At 40.9% G+C, this 12,708-nt stretch overlaps 1 protein-coding gene across 1 annotated transcript in view; it reads right to left on the bottom strand.

Annotated features, from left to right (window-relative positions):
- Window positions 1-2,044: 2,044 nt before the first annotated feature.
- LOC134172474 (cytosolic phospholipase A2 epsilon-like) overlaps window positions 2,045-12,708 on the bottom strand; it is a 39,472-nt gene continuing 28,808 nt past the window's right edge. The window contains exons 15-22 of the mRNA XM_062635567.1: window positions 12,378-12,603; window positions 11,066-11,180; window positions 10,508-10,645; window positions 8,636-8,743; window positions 7,737-7,925; window positions 6,637-6,803; window positions 5,728-5,914; window positions 2,045-2,895 (exon numbers count right to left, since the gene is read on the bottom strand). Coding sequence (XP_062491551.1) covers window positions 2,585-2,895; window positions 5,728-5,914; window positions 6,637-6,803; window positions 7,737-7,925; window positions 8,636-8,743; window positions 10,508-10,645; window positions 11,066-11,180; window positions 12,378-12,603 — 1,441 coding nt within the window. The 3' untranslated portion in view covers window positions 2,045-2,584. The remainder of the gene's footprint in view (window positions 2,896-5,727; window positions 5,915-6,636; window positions 6,804-7,736; window positions 7,926-8,635; window positions 8,744-10,507; window positions 10,646-11,065; window positions 11,181-12,377; window positions 12,604-12,708) is intronic.

Below are 12,708 nucleotides of genomic sequence, written 5' to 3'. Positions count from 1 at the left end.
AAAATAAAATAAAATAAAATAAAATAAAATAAAATAAAATAAAATAAAATAAAATAAACCTTAAAAGGAGGAGGGGAATTTTTTGTTGAATCTGTGCTTACACATTATGCATGTCTCTTTTGCATCAGATTTATGGTCTTGGCTTCTTTGCAACACCCTTATCATGAAAATCCCCTTTTGCTGGTCCAGCACATCTGCCAAGTCACATTTTTAGCTATGTACCTTTCTTCCCCTTAATTTCCATCTGGAATACTACATTTTCTCTATATGCTCTAGCTCTTTTCCAAATACATCAGCAAGTTTAGATATGCCCTTTCCATTTCCCTCCTTCCCATGCTGTTCCTCAAAGAACAGATGTTAGGCTCTAATAATGCTCAGTCCTAAGAATTTAACCACTCTGCCTTTTCTTGGTTCCTTGCTTCACGTTTTATTTAGGGCTGTGCACATGTTTTGCAACTCTTTTGTTGCAATTTCCATGCTGAGTCTAAAGATTTTATAGTATTTCATGTAGGGTCTTGCTGACCAGCTTCCTCATTTTACAAGTGCATGTAGTGACAGGACAAGGGGAATGGTCTTAAACTGAAAGAGGGGAGATGTAGATTGGACATTAGGAAGCAATTATTTCCTGGGAGGCACTGGCACTGGTTGCCCAGAGAACTTGTGTCTACCCCGTCCCTGGCAGTGCTCAAGGCCAGGTTGGATGGGATGAGCTTTAAGGTCCCTTCCAACCCAAACCATTCCATGATTCTTTTAAAACCCTCTTTTCACAGTTTGCTTTTGTATTCTTCTCATTTTAATTACTTTTCCCCATAGGTTAATCTGTAGTAATTAAGTTATCATTGCAGTTACTTACATCTTCTGCATGTTGCTTCAATAAATTGTTTTAAGTGAGTCCTTTAGGAGTTCTGACTACTCTTGATGATTTCTCATATGCAAAAATATCTGAGCTGTGGAAAACCTAAGTACTGCAGTCTGGGGTGAGTGCTTTCCCACTGTCTTTGGTGCATCCACTATTTGGTGACTGGAGAACATCACAGAAAGAGGGCAGGTACAACACTGTCTCAGACTGTCCTCCCAGCCTCTGGGGATTGATGATTCAGTGCAGGGCTGAGTCAGATGCAGAGCCTTTGTATGCTTTAGTCCTTAAAGAAGAGACGTGCACAGTCACTCCTGGTTATTCTCCTGCAGGTCACTCCAGGTTTCATAGATAACATCTTTTCTCTGCCTTTCAGTCCTGTTATCCTTCTCCTAGGTTGCAGATTCCTTATCTATTTGCCCCTCAAGTGGAAGCTGTTCCACCTCTTTGATCAGCCCTGACATTTTCTTCTGAATGCAGAGAACTGAGAGGTACTGAATCATTATTTCATGTAAAGGTTTTTGCGATGGGGTAAAGTGTTCATTGTTCTCTGTGACCCCTTCATGGCTGCTTGAAAGCTGCAGGAAGGGCAGGGAAGTGTTTGCACTCATGCACCTCGTTCTGCTTGTCTTCAGACTTCCTGCCTAGATGCTTCCTGCTGTCAGTGAGAGAATTTTTGCCCTTCAGACAATAAAGCTCTAACTGTATATAGGAACCTGGGAGTGTTTCCAAATTCCCAGGTCTGGTTATGGTCTCTGGCTACGGCCTCTGGCTACATCCCATCCCATATTGCAATGAGATCCAGCATGCATCAGCATGACTGCCTGCTCTCTTTGCTCTCGTTTCTTTCATGGGAGGTAAACACTGGGCATGGAGCCCATACAGGAGCTGTATGTGCTCCTGTAGTGTGCACCACAAGTAAGCGTTCACTGACCTAGGTGGCAAACAGAAGGACTGTGTTTCTGTGCACTGCCAAGGATGCAATCTTAAAGCTTTAAACCTTTGGTACCTATCAATAACATTTAAATCCATATAATAAAATACATTAGCCTGAGTTGGTTCTTGTAGAGGTGGGTCTTAAATGTAATCCTAAACTCAAGGAGTCCCAGGAATCTGGGGCAGTTCACATCTAGGTCTGGAGCAGGTATAATTTCATCTTCGATAGTTTTTCAGCAGCTGTGAGATAAATTTGTTTGTTATCTCAGTAATAGAGGAAGAAGTACCTAAAAGAAATGGCTTTAACATGTATTTGCTGTGAAAAATGTTTATTTGCTGTAACTCAAAAAACTGTGGTATTTATAAACTTTAATATTTATTTACAATCACATAAAGACTCCGTAGTTCACAAAATGGGCTTCTTGGTTTTGTTCTAGAAACAATGGATTTTATTCTCTGCTGCATTTCTGGCCTGGCAATCCTCTCTTTTTATAGCGCACAAACACAGTCAATGTAAACTTCCTCATGCTTCCTTGTTCACACATCTTGGCCTTGGCCTGAAAGGTCACATCTTCAAGAATGTGTGGAGCATGGCCTCACCTAGCCGTGCTCCTGTCGTTGTCAATGAGGGAAGCACATTAACTCGTTAAGGAAGAGCTCTGGTTTTTGTGTTTATTTCCTTCACTGACGGACAGGCATGGCAAACAAAATGCTATTCTTAGCATTCTTTGGCTTTTCTTCACTTCCTAATCAAATTCTTTTTTGTCTTCATTAACAGGACTCATAGATATTTTATTTCATATTCCCCAGTGCTGGGCAGTCAGCCAAATGCTGGGTTCCCTCTTTGTCAGGCCCATACACACCATCCCCATCGGGTATTTTTTGCAGTGGTTGCTCTTCCTTATGCTGCTTTTTCCTCTCTACGGCAGTACGCAAGGCCTGAAGTATCAAATCTTTATTGTTCTGGATGTTGTAATAACTTAGGTTTACTAGTTTGTCAAAATTTTCCTCTGAATAACTCAAATTGTTTATGTAATATGGACCACAGGAATCAGCAACATCAACATCACCCTCTGCCATCTCCGAGGGACTACGTTTCACACCTAAAGGGCAAAACAATTGCTCGGTTAATTAGCAAAAAGCAGTTAGGATTGGGGTATTTCTCGAGCATGTCCATGGAATGGATCACAAATCAAATTTTTCCCTTCACAGGCATTTTATTGCTGGTATATTTGGTTGGCAGGAGTGGGAGGTAGTGGTATTGCGGGTAAGGGTTGTCCTGGGTACACTTGGAAATGCCAAAACAGGCAGAGTAGGTCTTCTTTTGAGCACAGGAGGGTGAGAATCCTTACATCCCGCTCTAGGTGTGGAGTGAGCTCAGCATGGTCCCCGGGTCTCCCTCAGTACTAACACCTTCCCAGCCCCAGCCTCTCTCCTTGCTGCTGTCTTCCAGCCATTGCAGCACCCTCCATTTCTACATAAGGTTTAAGTAAATGGCAATGACTCTTTTTCTCTTTCCTTCCCTTCTCCCAGGCACATAACAGCAGCAAGAACTCATGACAGTGTGGCTTCTCTCCAGGTGAGGGTCAGGAAGCCACTGCCACTTTCTATGCCTTCCAGCTTCGACTCTACATCATGTTATTTCCCTCACTACTATCCTTTCATGCCTCCAGAAACAGGCTGCTGAAAATCCATGTATTTCAGCGATGCAAGCTTTCCAGAAGCACACTGACCTTCTTAACAACCTGACAGGTACTCTTTCACCCAGCACAACCTAGCACTTGCCTCTAGCTCAATCAGCTACATCAAGTCTTGGTTCCTACTGGGAAGAATTACCAAAAAACACAGAAAAAAGATCTGAACAACTAGATTCTATTATCTAAACTGAGAGACTTCACAGAGTCGTTATTTGGACATATCCTGGAAGCAGATGGCACAAACATTTACAATAATTTCCCCAGACTACCTCCTACTATAAAAAACTACAGGCTTTATGCAACCTCAGCAGTGAGAGCGAACCTGATGTTCCCTGAATCACTAAGTTTTGGCAAGAACACTGAAAGAACTTTTTGTGCCTATTTCATCATCCCAGGATAATTAACAGATATATCACGGACCCAGGTAAAATAATTAGACAGGTAGTCCCACAAGGTCCTCCCCCAAAGGATGGAGAAGAGAATCAGAAGAGTGAAAGTGAGAAAACCCATGGGTTGAGGCAAAGACAGGTTCATGAGACAGAAAGACAATAATAATAATAATGGTGGTAATAATAATACTGATAATAATAGTAAAAGAATTAGAATAGGCAAAACAAGTGATGCACAGTGCAACTGCTCAACACTCACTGACCAATGCCCAGCCAGTTCCCAAACAGCAGCCCCTGGCCAGCTTGCCCCCTAGTTTACGTACTGAGTATAATGCCATATGGGATGGAATATTCCTTTGGTCAGCTTGGATCAGTTGTCTTGGCTTTGTCCCCTCCCAGCTTTGCTGGCAGGGCATAAGAATCTGAAAAGCCCTTGACTTAGTATAAACACTATATAGCAACAACTAAAAGCGTCAGTATGTTATCAACATTATTCTGAGACTAAATCCAAAACACAGCACTGTACCAGGTACTAGGAAGAAGATGAACTCTATCCCAGCCAAAACCAGGAGAGCCGGACACGAGGGATTACGCATGTTTTTTCCTTCCCCATCGTTTCCAGAGACCCCTCAGTTTTCTAACAACTGGTATGAGGGAAAGAGAGCAGTAACAACCCAGAAATGTAGACGTATAGAAATCAGGTATAGAAAGGCAAGAAATATAATGCTCAATCACTCCTAGTTGCAGATGAGAGAGCATCAGATACAAGAGAATTTTTCTATCAGCCTCCAGTGCCACCACCACATTGGCAAGAGGATGTTACCATAATGAACTATCAGCCTCCACAGTCACAGATACCTGCACCTGTGTAAATACCATTGAACTATGTGAATCCTGTTCAAAATGCCAGTTGTTTATCTCAAATGTGCAATGAATTCAATCCATAATATCTACAAAGCAAAAGTACTGCATGATTTTTTATGACTTGCTTCAACACGTGCCCTCCAAGGAAAATGATTAATAAAACTGAGACAATAGTTTCTGCATTTGTTTTGTTATTTAATTTAATTTAATGTACCATATACCAGCCTAGAAATTATTTGTAATTTAATGTACCATATACCAGCCTAGAAATGTTGGGTTTCAGTATACTGGGGAGCTTTGAACTGATTGCAAAATAAGTGTTCTTGCAGCATGAGCTAGGAATTTTATCATTTGCAGAAGGAGTAACTGAAACCTTTGGCACCACAGGGGTAATGTGGTGTTGTGGGATATGGTACCCTGACTCAGAATTCATCTATTTTGAATTGCTATTAAAACTCTTTTTAAATTTCAAAGGAGGAGTCACTGAAGCGAACAGAAGCTGTCAGCATGGCTCAGGGTTGTGTTTTCATCACTTCAGTATGGCTCAGAGTTGTATTTTCATCACTTTGCTAGTTCACACTTTTGTTTTCAAGGTTATCTGCCTAACTGTGAGCCTGGAAATTAATTTAAATAATGAACTCCTTAGATTCCCCGAAGCATTCTCTAACAGGAAAGGATGACAAGTATGAAAGGAAATAACCCTGCTCATTTCTGCCACTGCAGATACACAGAATATACTTTTCATCAGTAAACTTTACAATCTACCCATGAAAAGTCAAGAAGAATCTGAAGGGGGCCAGAAGCTGATCCCAGCTGCTACTGTACTATCCAGGGAAAAATGCACATTTTAAGCTTCTTTAAACAGTTCAGGTCTAAGCAAAGAGAGTCTGAGTGTGTTTACAGCATGATCCAATGAACAGATACTGCACAGTAAAACAAAGGCAGCTGCTGCCTCTGTTAATGTAATGGGTAACTGTAAACTTACCAGGTGCTTTGTACTCCCTGAAGGTGTCATTTACTAGTGGGAAGAATATCACAATAGGTGTTTCTGGGCTCTCCTTGTCACCAACAATGTAGCATTCTTTCACATGTGGGGTTTCCTGGTCATCTGGCACCTTTGTAGGGAAAGGAATTCCCTGCTTTGCAAAGTATTCAGAAGCTTCCTTCAGGGGCTGGTTGGCACAATATGAAAACAAAACAGGTCATCAGAACACAGACGAATCACTCTGAATTTGACCAAAACTGAATTTCACTGGGAATGACTGTGGAGTAAGGGCCACGTTCTGACAGGTTATGGTACATACCCAGCTTGGCTCTAGACTTACTATGGTGCCATGACCTGTAAGGCCAGAGTTAGGATCTGGGTGCACATGCCTGCCTTTGAAAATCTACACCCCACATTTGGGTATTAAAAATGCTGCCTTTAGGTAGCTTTTTATTCCTAAGGAATTTAAAATTCCTAAATACAAACTGTACCTGCATTTATTTGCATATCTGGTCTTCTGCAGATAAACACTTCTATTGAAACACTTCTATTATTACAGTTCTATTGTCCTGAATGTACGTTTTCCCACGCATGAGAATATGTATGATTGCATTGAGAACTTCTTAGTCAATTTTTAAATGCACTTAGCTTCATTCATTCTACATCTGACTGACTTCAAATCAGCTGAAACCCATTTAGACATAAAAATGGGCATGTTCAGCTTGCTGAATTCTTGCTTCCTGGTAACATTTGTACTGTTCCATAAAGATGTGTGACCCTGGTAAACTGTTCACTTATTTACACTTCTCAGATACTGGGAAAAAAGTTTCTGTGAGGAGAGGATCAGCCATTCTGGGAACTCAGTGACGAAGCAGAGAAATCAGTTCAAGAAGAATGTACAATGCTCACCCCTGTCTGGGAACCTGAACTGTAGTTGAAATGCAGAATGACATCCACTTTCCTTTCTGGTCTCATGAGGGGTGGGTAACTGGTAGCAAAGGCAAATGCAGTATCAATCAGGATGAGGTAGTCTGTTGCTGCTGTCAGGTGGTTGGGCTGAGAGTCAAGCTCACAGTCTAGAAAAGAAGCATTTCTAATTTATTTATTTATTTAGATGAGGTGCTCAATGCAAGAGAGGTGCTCAGGAAAGTCAGTAACAGAAAGAGAATTCAGCTTTTCTCAGGGCTTAGACCTACCTATATAGCTAATAGCTGCAGTTCAGTCATTTCTCAGTTCCTCATCTATCTTCCTCTTTTCACTATTTACTCTTCAATTTCTTTGCTTTTCTTCTAATTAAGAGGGATTAATTAATGACTCAGGAGAACAGAGTTAATTCCATCCCTGTTTTTGTGTGTGACACTGATCAGGTTTTTTTTTTCTGTGGCGGTGTTTTTTTTTGTTGGGTTGGGGTGCTTTTGGGTTTTTTTTGTTCGTTGGTTGTGGTTTTGATTTTAATATGGAAAAAGAAAAGTAAAAAGGCACTTCACTATCTCAACACACTAAGGACTAAAGATGTTTGGTACCTTGCACGCTATGCAACAGGCACGCAGTTACTAAGCTAATTGGCAGATCTGGTACCAGACTGAACACAAACTCCCAAACTGGGTAATAAGGAATACTATTGTATCTTTACTTGTATCTTACAAGTAGAAAGATAACATGAAACAGGGCTCTTTCCCACATCTCTTGAATACTGGACGGGCAAGAGACACCATATGATGGCATCAGTGCCGCAAGCATGCAGGCTGGCGGGCCGGCACATCCGCAGACATACACTGTATGACTAATTAAGATCTTTCCCATCTGTCAGCCACTGGACTTCATGAAATGTTTAAGAACTTATTTTTGAAGCCTCTCCTACCACCTAATTTAACTTTCAGTGACAGTTTCCAATACTATCAGATGGAAGCACAACAAAAAGGTGGTTGGCTTGATTACCTCTTAAGCATTGTTTCTTATTCACAAGGACAGTTTAAAATAGAACTAAAAGCAGGGTTCTATTACCATACCTTTCCATTTGGAAAACTCGCTCTCTAGGTAGTTGTTGTTCATCTGGAGGCCCTTCAGGAAGTTTGGGATTTCTGAAGCTGCTGGACGTAACATGACAACATCTCTGAAAACATCTGAAAAGCTGTCAGTGGGACAAACCACTCGAGTATCCAGCTCGTTTGGTCTTCTAGGGAATAGGGTTTCGTCATCTGCAGGAGAAAGAATAACAGTTCTTGTATGTGGTTTCATACACGTGACATGTTCATGTCATCTATGCAACTATCATTTGTACTAACATGTTTGCCAACACTTGTACTTCTTTGTTTCCAGGATCTCCAGAAGTCTCACATTGTTTCAGCTAAGCTCCGAAAATCCATTTCTTCTTCTCCTCACTCCACAGTGGTAAAGACCTTGTTTGTACTGTGAGAGTCTGTTTCACCTACTATAAACTTCTTTGCTCATCTTTGATTTTATCCACTGCAATATCCTGCACTGGGACACAAGGATGGTGTTTGCCCTTGTTTCTGTGACTCCTTATGCCATACTCAAACTTCCAAGAGAACTGGAAACTGAATTGCTACAGAAAACTTCCAGCCTCTCCTACTCTACCAGGAAGTTTTTCTCCAGTTTTGCATCTGTGCTCTGAAAACAGGCTCTTATGAGGGCTGTTCTCTTTATCTCTTGTGGCAGATCTCATGGATTATTTTCTCACACAACTGAAATAATTGCCATACTGAAATACATGGAATGAATTTCCTCCTGGTTTCCATGTCAATTACAGAAATCGCTGAAGAAGGAAATCCAAAATGGCTTTGAAAAAGATCAGTGAGAGAAAATCAACACAGAGGGGGATGGAAGGGATGAAATTAGAAAAAAAAAAGAAAAGAGACAATAACATAATGGCATAAGAATAACGCACCTATGTCAGTAATTTTGTCTCGGGTCCATTTGTGCCAGAAGTCTTCTGAATGAACAGATATATACCAAGCATCCATAAGGTTCAAGGAAAATACACTGCTCCAGATCCCTGTGGCAGAGGATATATTTAACAGAAAGAAAACCGGTAAAGACCTGGAAGTGTTTTCGTTCACAGTGACCTCCAGTACCTTCTACATTCCCTAACAAACTTCATTACGTTATCTTAGTGCAAAACTAAAGGGACTGTCTTCATAAATTCGTATGTGAATCCATAATGTATAGTGAATCTTATTTATTGACATATATTAAGAGGGCTGGTAGTGTTTCCAGTGTATCTGCTAACACATCCTTTTTGTTATGTGGCAAATAATATTTTGTCATGTTCATCTTAATGTTTTCTACTTGTCCCCAACAATTGTTATCCTGCAGTTTCACAGCATTTGTAAGTCTAAAGCTTTTATTTATTTCTAGCATCATCTTGTTACAGATACGCAGTTATCACGCAGGACTGTCAACCGCAAAACATTCAAGACTGATAACACTAGTATCCCTTAGAATGAGGAAGCTGACTTGATAGTTTTGAAAACAGAAAGTGGAAATGTGGGAGTCTTTGATTTGTCTTCTGTTTTTTAGGGTTTAGGACATACCTGGGTTATATTTTCAAGTTCCTTTGCCAACAGGTGTAGCAAAGTTGGTGGCAGTCCTGACTGTATCAGTCTTTCAGGCTGATAGAGCACCACTACCTGGTATGGTGCCAGCTGTGCCACAGTGCCTTCCTGAATCCCCCAAGCTGCAGAACTAAACCTGGAGCTCCTCGGGAGAACAGAGTGGCAGATAGAAGAGACTGCACCTGAGCAGCCTGGCTATCGTCTGACCCAGCAATGCCAGCCTGCAGTCAGAGGGACAGGTCTGGCCATGCAGGAAAGAGATGCAAGACCTTTGTAGTCAGTCCCCACTTTGGAGGCTGGGGTGCAAAGGAATTTACGGAAAGCCTTTTGAGTAACTGCGTCACTGGAGTAACAACACTGCCTGAATAAGGGGCCTGTTGGTCATTGGCAGGGAACAGGGGCAGAAATGTCCCAGCATTGATCTAGAAAAGGGAGGAAGAAAATGCCAAGGTGGGAAGTGTAAGAAGGGGCCTGGTGACCTGCTTGCACTTCTGACCACAGAAGGGATGACCCGGGTCCCAGTTTTAATATATAAATATATATAAACCCAGAGACAGAGAGATTCTGATTTGCTTCCTTACACTTCACCACTAGCTGTAGTGAAATCTCCACACATGCAAAAAGTCTTAACTTCTCAACTCACCCTCCCTGAAACTTCTTTTCTGCAACTGGTGGAAGTAGGGAGAACAATGAGGCAAGAGACTGTTTTTGCAAAGGGAAAAAACATTTCCTTACTGCTCTTACTGTTCTTGTGCAAGAGAGAAAAAAGGTAAATATTATGACCTATTTGCACTCTGAAATGGAAGTGTTATCCATAAGAATTAATCAGGGTTAGGTTTGGCAGGTACGTTGTAGATAAAAGTCTGAATTTTAGAGACTTAGATGGAAGAAAAGACTGTGATTTAACTTAGGAGCAGTGTTACACAACTTTGGTTACCAAAAAAGACATATTTGTGTTGAGAAAGCCTCATGCCAGTAGGCATAACAACATACGGAATCAAATAAATCTGTTCAGCTGAATAAAATTGCAGAGAAAATAAAAATTCCTGCAGATAGTGACCTGTTACCAGTTCCAGTATTTTACCATGTACTGCTCCTGGCATATAAAAAAGTGTACTAACTGCTTCATTTCAGAAGAGGGCTTTGTGCAGGAGCAGGTTATATTATATTACATTACTTTACATTTCCCCGGAGCAACAAATTACCTTCCAAAAAGCAGATCCTGGATTCTGGCATTTTCTTCATCAGGCGACCCATGAAGAATTCACTCCCAAAATCTTCAGCACGAATGAAGGCGCCATATTTTGGGAATCCTACCTCATAAGGGGTGAATTCCACCCATTCTGTAAGAAAAAGCACAGATTGATTACAGCAGGAGAAGCACAAACTAGTTGAATAAAACAGACGATGTTGGCTGCGTTAAGGGAGACTGTTTTTCACCTAGCACTTTGCAAGTAGACATTTATTCAGGGTACATTAAACAGTGAATTGTCCTCTTACATGTAAATTTCTTTACAAAATTTAGATTTCTGAAACTTTCTACAAAAATGCATATCAGGTAATTTTATAATAATGTCCTGCATCATCCTGCTTTTGATCCTGAATACAACTGAATACACTAAGGCCTTCAAAAATTTTAACTATTAAATTTCTATACTGGATTAACCCTTTAGAGTACGTGTGCATTGAATTAATTTCTCTATCTAATCGTAAATTGAACCCTGTTTGGATTAATGTTAAATGCAGTTCTGGAGTATTATTACCTCTAAAATCCTGGTCGCTGATTTTATCCTTCACATTGAGAGAGAGGTAGATGGGCAGGGGGTTCTGACCCTGATTTAGTGCCTGCTGCTGATCTGTGAGCTTATGGGAGTCCTCCTGTTTCGAAGAAGGACAGTAGCTGAGGACAGTTAGATGACACAAAGAGCCTCCCACTTCACTTAAGCCTGGGCTCTGATAACACAGGGCGTACCAGACTCCAACTAGGATGTTCCCCACTGGTTTAGTTCAGGGAGGTGCTGTCATCCCTATCTCCAACCCTCCCCTGCCCCAGCACTTCAGCACACAAATAGTCCTAAGATGAGTTCGTATGCTAAAAGGCCCCATAAATTCTAGTATTTCTATGGTAGGAAGAAAATGCTGTTATTGACATTATTTATTTCATAAAAATATCTGGAAATATCTGAAAAGCACTCTTCTTGGGAAATATTTCATTCAGAAAGAGTAACTCCCTCGCCAACTGCCCAGAAAATGGTATTTTCCTCAGACCTGTAACAAAGCCAAAGCTCAGACAGAGTTAATGTTCTGTGAGCTTTGACCCTTACTGCTTCTGCTGCAGAGCATCTTGCATACTCGGGTAATGTGGAAGAGGCAGGACAGGGAGTCTCTACCACTGTGCTGTGCTAAGGCAGTAGAAATTTGTATGCATGTAGGGTTGATCAGATTACATGGGAAGTGTTTTCTCTTAAGTATAAATTACCTATTAGGGAGGAAATATTCACACTCAAATAGAGCCACAACGTTGCCTTTTGGTGGAAGCTTTTACAGGGTGAGGTAACCCATTAACAGCTCAGATATACTGGTTTTGGGCTTGTGATTTTTTTTTTTTTTTTTTGCTTTGTCACACTGCTTTTTAAGAAGAACAGGAATTTCACTGAAATATTTACATGTGAATTAATTTTGAAGTTGTTTATACTATAAATTTCCTGTTATTTCTCTTTATTCCCACCTTTTCTGTGTGAGGTGTGATGTTAAGATCTGCATAATACAGCCAACAACCAAAGAATTATACTGTCAAGGCACATGCTTTAGGTGTCTATCTGAAAAACAAGCAAACAAGCAAAAGAACTCGTTTTCTGTAAGAGTGGTCAAGCACTGCATATGTTGTGCAGGGAAGTTGTGAAGTCTTCACCTGCAAAGATATTCAGAAGCCCATGGTTTGGGGCAGCTGGCCCTAGCCCTGCTTGAGCGGGCTGTTGGACAAGACAACCTCCACATGCCCCTTCCAATCTGTCTGTCCTCACTGCTATAGTCACTGAATATTCAAATCTGAAGAGAAAGGTGCTGCTATTGTACCTTTTCATGTAACATGGTTTCAATGATGAGTCCCCACAGATCTGTGAAACATATCCGATGTCCTTCCTTTCCTCTCTGGCACAACTCTTTCAAATAGTATTTCAGACGATCGGGGGCAAAACAAGCAAGGAACTTATTTTTGAGCACATGCTTTCGGACATCATTCAATGTTTCCTTAAGATCCTTTTGGGACCAGTCAGGGTCTTCATACAAGTTTGACATGGTCCTATAAATCAAAATAAAACAAAACAAACAAAAAAGCCACAAGGAAAAACATGAGTTCTGAAGCAGAGCTTTGGGAAGTTACGGAGGTTTGCCTATCATACCTTGA

Source organism: Pezoporus occidentalis, unplaced genomic scaffold (genome assembly GCF_034315485.1).
Source record: "Pezoporus occidentalis ecotype Australia unplaced genomic scaffold, CSIRO_AGI_Poc_V1 ctg46, whole genome shotgun sequence".
Taxonomy (NCBI): Eukaryota; Metazoa; Chordata; class Aves; order Psittaciformes; family Psittacidae; genus Pezoporus; species Pezoporus occidentalis.
This window is presented reverse-complemented; position numbering and strand designations above follow the sequence as displayed.